Here is a 12,436-nt window from a genome sequence, read left to right as displayed (position 1 = left end):
CACTAACTAGGATTTGAGAATTATGTAAGGCCTGAATTTGGTGTTTGCACTTGTGCCTTAGATAGATAGTCGCCTAAAGTAGTAGGTTGACTAGGAGGTTACTTTGAAAATATATCCTTAAGTGGTAGGATGACATCGTAGTTGTGATTATGTGCATTTATTATTATATTGTATATAGGTATATATAAATGTATCTTCTAGTGCGGTGCCCTAGAGACAAATCTATTGGAGAGATTTGACTATTTGGTGATTTTGAGTGATCAAGTTCACCGTAAGGACTTTGATCATTCGTTATAATAGGAGTTGTCGTGTGTGTTGCTTGTGTGAATGTCACGCTAGTTCGGGTAAGTACTATATATGTTCATGTGGAAATGGTAAGTTACGCAATTATATTAATGCTTGATTGCCATTATTACAACCGTGTATCTTAGCATCAAGAAGGATGTGTCAAGTACCGAACGGACGAACGTGGCATGGTGGGATATTTCGGGACGATTTTAGAATCATGTATTGGTTCCTAAGATATGGTGGTCTCGGGTGATGTGCTTGTGTCACATCGGGTCTATTTTCAGTTGAAGAAGTGTCACAGTGGGTATGGTTAGTTAAGGTGAGTAGGTGGATTCACTGGGTTGGTGTGTGCGTGGTCACCCTAAGTAGTGGGTGTTATTGGGTTGGTTTTGGTATAGTGATCTACCGTAACTAGGATGTTCGATGTGAGTGTGTGACAGAGATTTGGATCCTGCATTGGGATGTAATAGGTCCTGTATTGGTATTCGGGTGAGTACGGAGTTAGTGAATCCAGTAGTGATTCTGGGTGTAGTCGTCTACGACGACGAAGTATCGGAGTGAGTTGGGGTCGTTAAACTCGCGGGAGTAAGACCCTTATGTTGATGGTTCGTGTTAGTTGTTTGCAGAAATAGGGTAAGTTTATTATGGAATTTTCCCCGTGTTGACGGTTGTATGGATGTGCGGTGGAGTGTAAGCCTTGATGTATCCAAGCAAATCCCTAGTGTGTTGTGAGGGGTTCAGCTAGGCTATATTTCTTAGCTAGGTGAATTCGGTTGTGCCGTGTGTTCACTAGGAAGATTGGTAGTCTAATGAACCGTAAGGTTCGTCGGGTAAGTATGACCTGGGGTCATATAGTTGCAAATTGGATGACATTGAACGTATGGAACCTTAAGGACCAAGATTTTAAACCTTGGTAAAGGGTAGTGGGAGTCTGTTGAAACTGCGTCAGGTGCCTCATTTATACCTGCTAGTGTGATGTGTAACTCCGATGTTGGTGTAGCCATGATGTACCTACAGTGCTATCGAGAGACCCTTTGGGTGCAACGGGGATTGCAATGGAGAAATTGGCGGGCGATCGCGATCCCTCAATTTTGAAAGCTGATGTGTGAGAGGGTTGTCGTGCATAATTCATGTGAAGTGAAGTAGGGTGAATGCACACTGTGGTCATTTACTATGCGTGAACCGGGACTGGTGATAAGATGTGTGTGTTTTATGAGCTCACGAAATGGATGAATCATGTTGCTCATAAGAGCTCAGTGGGTTGTAATGATTGGTGAGGCGACTGTGGACATAACTGTCTGCTAGGTCGCGGTTGATGAGGATGTATTGTTTAATGCGTACAACAGATTCATTGTTTCAAATTGATCACTCTTCTCCATGAGAGTGAGCAAAGGCCCGTTAGCTATTAGCTGCTAATGGAGTGGAAGGTCGAGTGAGTTCGACCAATATTCGGGGCTGGTGGAGCACGGTGGTGAATGCTTATGCTCAAAGGCCATGTGAGGGATTATGAGAGAGTCTACCCTAAGGGAGATGGGTGCGACTACCGTTAGTAAAGGGGTGATGTAATTATATATATGACGTTGAGGATGATTGCTTTTGATGACTTCAGGGGTTTGAAGTTGATTCTCAGGAATTCGGTGTCTATATGATCAGTGATGATGATGGTCATGTATGTTGGTGAACGATAAGCTTGCAGGATGTTTCCATCTTTGTGACTTGAGTGTGAAGTTGAATCCTAAGTGGGGGAGTTTTATTATTCCCTGAGGAAATGTTGATAGTGTGTAACAGTAAGAAGTGTCAAAGTGTAACGTTATAGACCTCGATAAGGGTGAGGATTCCTAGCGAGGTTTAGTGAGGTGCTATTGACATGGGACTCAAGGTCGGGCGTTACGACCGCCGAGTCATGATTCGAAGAGAATGTGCATGGGATTTTTGTGATGATGGTTGTGTAGGGCGTAGATCCTCGTGAAAAGGGGGATTGAGAATCACCAAATGGTGATTTGAGGCCCAATTGGTCCCTCGGGAACCTGAAGTAGAGGTGTGGATAGGCCCTAAGGAGATGTATGCGTAGTGTGAATCCGGGAAGTTGTGAATCTCGGATGGTGTTAGTGAGCGATCCGGAGTTTCGTGTCAAGGATATCTCATCGTTTTCCCTATTTGGGAAGCGTGTTCTTGGGAATTGCTAGTAATTAAATATATAATATCTTAATTTACGTTTTACTTTTAACACCCTAACGTGCAACATAACCTGCTCAGATGTAGTATAGTATCTAGTAAGTTAAGCTTCGTCCGAAGAGAACGAGTGGATTCAGAAGATATAAGTTTGATTTTGAGTTTTAATCATTTTGATTAACAAAGAAATAAGAAATATATAAATTGTAAGCAATTAAATTAAACGAATAAACAATATTAAATAAAACACGTGCTTGAACGTTTCACACCTTGCTCACAATTGCGTTTGAAATTAAGCTTAACTCAAATTTAATGAAGACCTAAAAATATCTAATCCAAGACTAGTTGATCAGGTTAATCCGAGAATAGATGTCTAGATTCACCATATGTTTAAGATTTGATTGAAGGTTTAATGTGATTAATCAAACCCTGATTATAGTTACTAGCTATAACCCTCACCATTATAATAATCTAATTTATTATCAAGTTTAAGTTTACTAAGTTTAATTCTAGTGATGTTCTAGTTAAAACTTAATAGTAATTGTTTTTATTTAAATCAAACCATTTAAACAACGGTGTTTTAATCAGACATAAGACATAACAGCTAATCCAGAGATTCTGTCGAATTTAATATTTATGTACTAAGTGGATGAAGTCGGCGGCTTGGTTAACTAAGCCGGTGGCTTCGTTGACTCTGTTGGATATTTTTTTCTAATATTGTTTTTAAGTCGTCTGAGTTTAAATCGTAACAAAACTTGATAATAACAAGATGAAGCCGGCGGCTCTGGCATATGAAGTTGGCGGCTTCATACACCAAATCCGTTTTTCTACTTTGTTTCATACAAATCGACTGATTATGCAATGTTCACAAGGTGTTACATTAGTTCAAGCACAGGTAAGGATATTAGCCCATAACTAACGAAATAACAATAAATAAAAGATAAGAAGAATTAAAGAAACTCATACCGACATAAAGGAATTAAAAGCAAATGATTGATTGAATAACTTGAATGTTGTTGATGAATAAAAACACTAATAAATTCGTAATTTGTCTCTGAATGCAGAGTACAAATAAAACTGAATGCCTTAACACTAAATTCAGGACCTCAATTTATAGTTTCAGTTGCCGCCACCCCAAGCCGACGGCTTCCCAGTAACTTGGAGTGGGGCATACGCTAAACGTGATCTTGAATCATACGTCGATATCTCTATATAAATCTAGCCGACGGCTTCAGTGCAAAGCCGGCGGCTTGATTACTTTTGAATCAAGATGCGAATATTTTCTAAATTTAACTTGAACTTGGGAATCAAGATGGATTAACCGCGTGAACTAAGCCGGCGGCTTCATGGTAAAGCCAGCGGCTTGGTTCTCTTTTTCTTGGTCACCAAGCTCTTCAATTTCTGCAATCAATTCTGGAACTTTCTGGAATCTGATGAGGAAGCCGACGGATTTAGTGCCCTTATGCCGGCTGCTTCATCAAGTTTTCTGCAACCTTTTATTGTTTTTGAACCTGTTTAATACATAACTCAAACAAAATATTAAAAATACATTTTTCCCCAATTTTACCCCTTTTAGTGTGTTTAAGTATTAAAATGGCTTTAAAATACGAAGTTATGAAAAACCTGTATAATTTAGAAGTTATCAAATACCCCACACTTAAGCTTTTACTTGTCCTCAAGTAAACTTTTAAAACATTCCCAACATTCATTATGTTTTAGAACCTTTTTCATCTCGTATCAAAAGAAACATAATAACTTGGTAACATAATACGGACTTGGTTTAATGGGTAGTCATGACAGAAACAAGATTGGTGTAAAAACGAAAGCAAAATGCAAAGTCAAAAAGATGTCTAATCAATTGAAAGTTATCTTTTATTATTATAAGAACTAATCTGAACCAGACCAAGGAGTACCAGTGGTCATAATGTTTATTAAACCAGATTTCAACAATAGTTGGTCATCATTGAACTCTTGAATTTTCTAACTAGAGCTTTTATAAGTGTGGTTGTCATTGGAACTCTTTTCTCTCGCTTTCATCACTCTTATTAGTCTTCATTAGGCTCTTTTACTTTTCATTATTTTCTTTCATGCTTAGCATTAGCTTTACGTTTTGGCAATTTTTTCTAAGTTGGCCCTCATTGGGACTCTTTTGCTGCCTCAGTGGTCCATGCTTATTATACCATATGGTAGTGGCTATAAGTTTGCAATGATCTCACAATATTTGGCGTTTACTTCCTATCTTAAATAAGTAGTCCGATCTCGAAGTTGAGAGTAGTTCTATTAGCTGTTTTAAAGATTAAGTTAGTGAAAAGACATAAGTTTGACTAAGAATTTATACTTCCAAAAAAATCAGATTATGAATGAAATGTTGAAAATTTTAATTTGTGCCCTAAGTGAACTTGTTTTATGCTATTTTTCGAATAAGATTTTAAATATAGGAAAATTTGAAATTATTAATGTCTCCCACCCCACACTTAGAAAGTTGCAATGTCTTCATTTCATATTAATATAAAAAAAGGATATAATTATAAGTGAGAAAATAAAAGCAAATCTCCCCTTTTTCGAGCTTATAATGTAGGCGAGAAGCATCTTTAATTGCTTCATCAACCGTCCTATCTTCGAATCATCATCATATACTTGTAACAAACAATCAACCATAACATGATAGATATAATAATAATAATAAGTTCCATGCATACGATAATAAAAACGTAATCATAGTTATTGCAGACCAGTGGTACGAACCATCAGAATAGAAATAGTAATAATAGTGTTTGGAATAAAGATAACATAATCACAGATCATCATAGGAACCTCCTGATCTCCTCCTCATCATCATCAACTGGCTGAATTTGGGCCAAGGCAGAAGTACGGTTATAACGAACTGGCAGGAATGCAACATCTGGAGAGTGTGGCGGTGGTAGCTCATAATAGGTAGGGTCAAAGGGTTCAGTACTAGGGTAATGATCATAGAAACTCTCATTATTATGGACCCCCCACTGTACCGAGTAATCTAAATGACCAAACTCATACATGGTCTCCCTCCTAAACTCTTCAAATGTGCCCCTATCCTCTTGGCGTTTAGCCATCACCTCAGAACACTGAGTCCCCATCAAATACGTAATATCACCCTGATGAGTGTTCAGGGCTGCCATCATCTCAATCACACGAGGTAGATCATCTGCATCACCACGACCACCTCTATGACTACCCCTAGTATGACTGCTCGAAGCCTTAGCATGCAGCACATCCTGCTTGTGCGCAACTGGCAACAACTGACCCACAGGCTGAAAAATAGGAACAAAAGTCTCACCCTGCCCACGTATAACCACTTGAGCGTTTAACCAAATCCTTGCATTAACACGACCAACCTTGCCTACACGAGTACCAAGACCATCAATCGGGATCCCTAACCACCGAGCAATCAAACTCATGAAGTGACCACCACAAAAAACACTACCCTACTTCCTACACCTAGCTCCACATCCCTAACCAAGTACTCAGTACGCATCATTTCCTTATAAGGATTTGTTAACCCAGCAGAATTCAAAGCTGACCAATCTATCAAATAAGGTGCCAACATATCTTGACGTAACATTTTCTTAAGCCTAGGAGCCATGATTTGGAGCCTAGCATCTGAAGGTATTTCGTATGCTCGAGAGACATATTAAATTAACGTGGCTAATATGTTTTGATCCAAGTCGGGTCATACCCAATAACAAGCTTACCGACACCTTATTCTTATTTGATCTTAACGATTGGATCATTGATTAAATACGCGACACTTGAATTTTAAGAAAAATGGTTTTCTTAAATAATACACTTGATATGTATATATATATATAAATTATAGAATAATTTATATGACAAGGATTTAATTATTTATAGGTTAAATAATTAATTAAGTTATGTTGCATTTTATAAAATTGGTTTTATAAAATAAAGTATACATAACAAATAATATGGAATTTTATATAATTGGTTTTATAAATAATGTATACATAATTTATAAAATGCAAGTTTATAAAATTTGTTTTATAAAATCTAATTTTACAAAACAAGTTTATAAAATATGCAAGCTTATAAATTATGTCAAGTATTATTTTAAACAAAGATGGGAGTGGCCTTGAAGTTGTAAGTAGGCATGTTAGAGATTCCAAAACTTGGCCATACTTTCCCAATTCCATATACATGCATCTTGACTCACTTTGAGATACATACATGCAATTTACATCTAAAAAAAACTGCACAAACCTCCCAATTCTGCTGCTGAAAACCGTGGCCTTTTAGGGAGAAAGAAAGGGTTCTTCACTTGGTTTTGCAAGCTCATTCAAGTGTCATTAAATCCTAACTAAAGGCAAGGGTGTTGGGGTTAAAAGCTTGGGGTATTACAACTTGAGGTTTCATTCTTTTGGAGCTCCATTCATCATCATCTTCATCACTCACTACCTAGCTTGGAGTAGGTATAAACTATTTTCTTGCTTGTAGTTTGTAAGTATATTTCATTACTTGATCCTAATTGGGATTTAACTTTAATTGGTTAAAGATTAACAAGTTACTAAATGGTAATACTTACATGCTTCCGCTTTATCTCATAATGTCTTAAGTATATTAAAACTTGTTAAATCCCAACAGCATCATCCTGTGGAAATCTTAACCATTCATTCAACGAAGCCCAATTAATGTGAATTTCACTTGCCTCGGGTTCATCCCTATTTCTAACTCTCTGTTTTGAACACAACTGAACAAACATTAGCAATAAATAATAACATATTTATTTTTGTTAACAAAGTTGGCGGCTTCATATACCCATGCCGGCGGCTTCATAACCTGCAAAATTTCTAGTTCTCCAACCTATGTTTACTAGTTTTAACGGCAATATTCAATTCATTAGTATTAATTTAAAATGAAACCAGCGGCTAAGATACAAAGTCGGCGGCTTCATATGCCTATGAATTATTTATTTTTAGATTTTTAGGTTTTATTATAATCAGGGCAATAATTTATCTTAAAAGAGATTTCTAAGCAATTCCTTACAAATCCCAGACAAACAATCTAGCAAACAGCATCAATTTCAAGAAAAATGGACGCAGCCGGCGGCTTCTTAGTGGATGCCAGCGGCTTCATGGCATGGCATAGGAAATTCATAGCAGTTTTGCAGAAATAAAAAGTTTTGACAATGCAGATTCAAAAATTGAAACTTACTCTTCCAGCCATGGATGTTTTGAAGGTGGATGAAGAAAACTGTGATTTTTGAGGCTTGAGAGCGTTTTCAAAAGATGTGGGTGAGAAAAATGAAAAATGAGGCGGATTAGGGTTTAAAAACTGTTCATAGGTTAAGCCATCGGCTTCGACTGCCAAGTCGGCAGCTTCAGGGTCAAAAAGCATTTATTGATTAGACGACTGCAGCTTTTTCTGTGTTACACCAAGCCAACGACTTCAGTAGCCAAGCAGGCGCTTCCATTAAATTTGAAATTTTTTTAGCTTTTTCGACCTTTAACAGAATTTAAACTTTATTTACAAACTCTACAACAAAAATATACATTTTTATTTATTGATGGTATTGAAAGAAATTACTTCCCCTCCTGATAACTTATCTCTCTCAAAGTAGATTTTTAATCGGTGACCATTTATTTTAAAAACTTCCCCCTTTTTATTATATAATTCAACATATCCGATTGGAAAGGATTGTTTAACTGTAAAAGGACCTAACCATCTAGAACGCAACTTTCCAGGAGAAAATTTGTATTTTAAATAGAAAATTAGAAATTTTTCTCTTGGTTGAAAACTTTTAATATTTTTAATACGAGCGTCGTGCCATTTTTTAGGTTTCTCTTTATATGTTAGTGAATTTTCATAAGCAGAAAGTCTAAGTTCATCGAGTTGATTTAATTGGAGAAGTTAGTTTTCCCCTGCTTCCTTAGGATCTAGATTACATTTTTTAATGCCCAATACGCACGGTGTTCAATTTCTACTGTAGATGACAAGCCTTTCCATAAACTAATCTAAAAGAAGTAATTCCTATAGGCATTTTATATGCAGTTCGGAAAGCCCATATTGCATCATCTAATTTTCAAGACTAGAGTTTTGGATTATTTTCAACGGTTCGCTCGAGAATTCTTTTTAATCTTCGATTAGTATTTTCAATTTGACCACTTATTTGAGGGCGTAAGCTGTAAAAAATGTTGATTAACTCCATATCTTTTTAGAACTTTTTTGAGTAGTTGATTAGTGAAATGGGTTATACGGTCACTAATTAAAGCTTTAGGAAAACCAAATCGACAAAATAATTTCTTTAGAAAATCAACCGCTACTTGTAAGTCGTTAGTGGGAAGAGCTTTTGCTTAAGCCTAATTAGAAACGTAGTCAACTGCTACAAGAATATACTTATTTTTCTCGGTAGAAGTAAATGGTCCCATGAAATCAATACCCCACACATCAAATATTTCAAATTCTTGAATATTCTGACGGGGCATCTCATCATGTCTAGAGAGGTTTCCTCCTCTTTGGCATGCATCACATGTTTGGAGTAATCTATGTGCATCTCGGAATATGGTAGGCCAATAAAATCCTACATCTAAGACTTTGCGAGCAGTGTAGTTAGGACCAAAGTGTCCTCCCAGTGCACTACTATGGCATTGTAATAGGATTTCATTTGCTTCTTTACCATGAACGCAGCGACGAGTAATTTGATCGAGACCTAATTTAAATAAGTAAGGATTTTCCCAAAAATAACGTTTTAAATCAGAGAAGAATTTTTTTCTTTATTGATAAGTTAAATCTTTTCTTAATTCTTTAGAGGCTAAATAGTTTGCAAAGTCAGCAAACCACGGATATGACTCATCTGAGATCATCATTAGACATTCATCAGGAAATATTTCATGAATTTCAACTAATTTGTCAAGATTAGGATTTTCTAAGCGCAAAAGATGATCTGCTGGAAGATTCTCAGCTCCTTTCTTATCAATAATTTGCATATCAAATTCTTGTAGCAGTAGAACCCATCGCAAGAGTCAAGCTTTTGACTCGGGTTTATTAAGTATGTATTTAAGAGCGGAGTGATCAGTGTAAACTGTTACTTTGTTCATTATTAAGTATGGTCGGCATTTATTAAGAGCAAAGACTATAGCTAAAAGTTCTTTTTCAGTAGTTGTATAATTTAATTGGGCTTCAGCTAATGTTTTACTAGCATAGTAGATTGAATGGAAATGTTTATCTTTTTGTTGTCCTAAGACTGCTCCTACTACATAATCACTAGCGTCGCACATGAGTTCAAAAGGTTTAGACCAATCGGGTGATATAATGATAGGTGCATTAGTGAGTTTTTCTTTTGAAATAGAGAGAGCTTTTTTACAATCATCATTAAATTCAAAGGGAGCGTCTTTTTCTAAAAGTTTAGTTAGTGGTCGAGCAATCTTTGAGAAATCTTGAATGAAACGTGTATAAAATCTAGCATGTCCTAAAAAACTTTGAATTGATTTAACATTAGTACGTTCAGGAAGGTTTGAAATAACATTGATTTTTGCTTTATCAACTTCAATTCCTTTATAAGAAATTTTGTGACCAAGAACAATACCTTCTTTCACCATGAAATGACATTTTTCCCAATTAAGAACAAGGTTTGTCTTTTCATAACGAGTGAGCATTTTATCAAGATTAGATAGACAGGAGTCAAAGGATGTTCTAAAGACGCAAAAGTTATCCATATAGACTTCCACTAAATCTTCCACCATGTCGTAAAAGATAGTTATCATACATTTTTGGAAAGTGCCAGGGGCATTACATAACCCAAACAGCATCCTTCGGTAAGCGAATGTACCAAAAGGACAAGTGAAAGTGGTTTTCTCTTGATCCTTAGGGTCAATTGGAATTTGAAACTATCCATAGAAACCATTCAAGAAATAGTAATATTCTTTTCTGGCAAATCTTTCAATCATTTGATCTATAAATGGAAGGGGAAAATGATATTTTTGAGTAGCTTGATTTAGTTTACGGTAATCTATACAAACTCACCAACCAGTAATGGTCCGAGTAGGGATTAATTCATTATTTTCATTTAAGACCACAGTGGTTCCTCCCTTTTTAGGGACGCATTGAACCGGACTAACCCATAGGCTATCAGATATAGGTCAAATTATTCATGCGTCTAATAGTTTTAAAACTTCCTTTTTTACCACTTCAGCCATATTGGGATTTAAACGTCATTGTTTTGAATTACGGGTTTTGAGTTTTCCTCTAGTAAAATTTTATAAGTACAGAAGGTGGGGTAAATTACTGGAATATCAGAGGTTTTCCAAGAAAAGGCCTTTCGATTTTTTCAGGACGTCTAAGAGCTGTTCTTTTTGATCTTTAGGTAATTCGGAAGAAATGATTGCGGGGAGTTCAGAGTCATCTTTTAGAAAAGAGTATTCGAGATGAGAAGGTAATTCTTTTAATTCTAATTTCGGTGGAGATTTAAGAGAATGATTTATTCTTAATTTATCGGTTATAGGTTCGTGTTCATTTCCCATTAGTTCATTCATTTCATCATTTTCTAACTCTTCAAATTCGTCATCCCGATTTTCTTCTTTGATTTCATATACAAATTCATTTATGTCCATTAACAAGAATTCATCAAATTCTTCTTCAACACGTGTTTCCATATATTTTATACTAGGACAAGTGAGATCAAGTCCAAGTTGATTATTTAAAGTAATTCTATCATCTCCTATTCTCAGGCTATATGTATTAGTTTGCATTTGGAATTCAAAAGAGGTGGTTCTTTGAAATGTTCGACCTAATATTATTGGTATTTTATCATTTTCTTTCATTTCTAAGATTATGAAATCGGCGGAAAAAGTAAATTTATCAATGTTTACAGGTATATTTTCTGCTATACCTATCGGATAATTAAAAGAACTATCGGCCAAACAAATGGACATTCTAGTTTGAGTTAATTCTCCTAGACCAAGTCTTTTATATAAAGAATGTGCATTAAGTTTATACTAGCACCTGTGTCTGCTAATGCTTGATATATTTTAGAGTTGTTAAACGAACATGGAACGGTGATACTTCCTGAGTCTCCTAATTTTTCGGGTATGTCAAATTTTTGAAAGATAGCCTTACATTCTTTTATTATAAACTTAGAAGATTTTTCATTATCTTTACCTTTATTTGATAACATAATTTTAAGCATTTTCCATAATGCGGATTTTCTTTTAATAAATCTATTAAAGGTATATTAACATTTATTTGATTGAACATATTTGCGAAGTTCTCTAAACATTTTTTTTTCTTTCCTAAGTTGTTGAGGGTATGGAACATGTTCTAAGAGTTTATCAATTGTAACTTTTTCAGGAGGAACGTCGTCAATACTTTTTTCATTACTAGTTTCCTTAAGTGATTCTTGGTATTCCTCTTGGCTAGGCATAATAGGGTCTTGTGTTGTTTTACCACTTCTACTAGTTATAGCTTGAATTTCTTGATTACCCCTAGGGTTTTCTAGTGTATTAGATGGTATTGTTCCAATTTCTCTAATTACAAGTTGTTTAGATAAAATTCCCATGTCCTTTTCTAAGTTGAGTATTAAATTTTGTTGATTATGATATAGTTCGAAAATTTTATATAAAATAACATTATTCAATTCAGTTTGATTATAGAGATACCCTTGTATCGTATTTGCTAAGTCTTTACTTATGGTTTCTTTTGTGAAATTTGCGAAACATTTTCTTGTTGTAAAGTTAGAATAGGTTTTTCTTTTAATTCCTTTTACTCTTTTTCTAGGATTTCTATTTTATTTTGTAATGTAGTTATTTCACTTTTAGATTTAATTTTAATATCATGTTGATTATTATTTGCTTGATACCAATCATGGGAATGAATGGCTAACTCAAATATCAATTTTTGTACTTCCTCGGGGGTTTTAGAAAGAGCTAAACCTCCAGCGGCGGCATCGATTTCTTTTCTGGTAGTAATTATTATATTATTATAAAATTGC

General features: G+C 35.3%; 1 protein-coding gene across 1 annotated transcript; it reads right to left on the bottom strand.

Moving 5' to 3' along the window:
- Positions 1 to 10,742: 10,742 nt before the first annotated feature.
- On the bottom strand, positions 10,743 to 12,004 carry LOC139900970 (uncharacterized). Its single transcript, XM_071883713.1, has 3 exons — positions 11,686 to 12,004; positions 11,452 to 11,607; positions 10,743 to 11,338 (listed from the first exon to the last, which is right to left on the bottom strand). The coding sequence occupies exons 1-3, from the start codon at positions 12,002 to 12,004 to the stop codon at positions 10,743 to 10,745; spliced, it is 1,071 nt and encodes a 356-aa protein (XP_071739814.1).
- Positions 12,005 to 12,436: the final 432 nt, after the last annotated feature.

This window comes from Rutidosis leptorrhynchoides, chromosome 3, assembly GCF_046630445.1.
Source record: "Rutidosis leptorrhynchoides isolate AG116_Rl617_1_P2 chromosome 3, CSIRO_AGI_Rlap_v1, whole genome shotgun sequence".
NCBI classification, from domain to species: domain Eukaryota; kingdom Viridiplantae; phylum Streptophyta; class Magnoliopsida; order Asterales; family Asteraceae; genus Rutidosis; species Rutidosis leptorrhynchoides.
Note: the sequence above shows the minus strand (reverse complement) of the source record. Positions and strands in the feature narration are given on the sequence as shown.

Excerpts from the sequence above, each read along its gene's own strand:
- LOC139900970 (XM_071883713.1), bottom strand. The coding sequence starts at position 12,004 with ATGGGAATTTTATCTAAACAACTTGTAATTAGAGAAATTGGAACAATA. Across the intron at positions 11,608-11,685 it reads ATATGTTCAATCAAATAAAT|GTAAAGATAATGAAAAATCT; the intron begins GTTAATATACCT and ends TATCAAATAAAG. Across the intron at positions 11,339-11,451 it reads TCAAGCATTAGCAGACACAG|GTATAGCAGAAAATATACCT; the intron begins GTGCTAGTATAA and ends ATTATCCGATAG.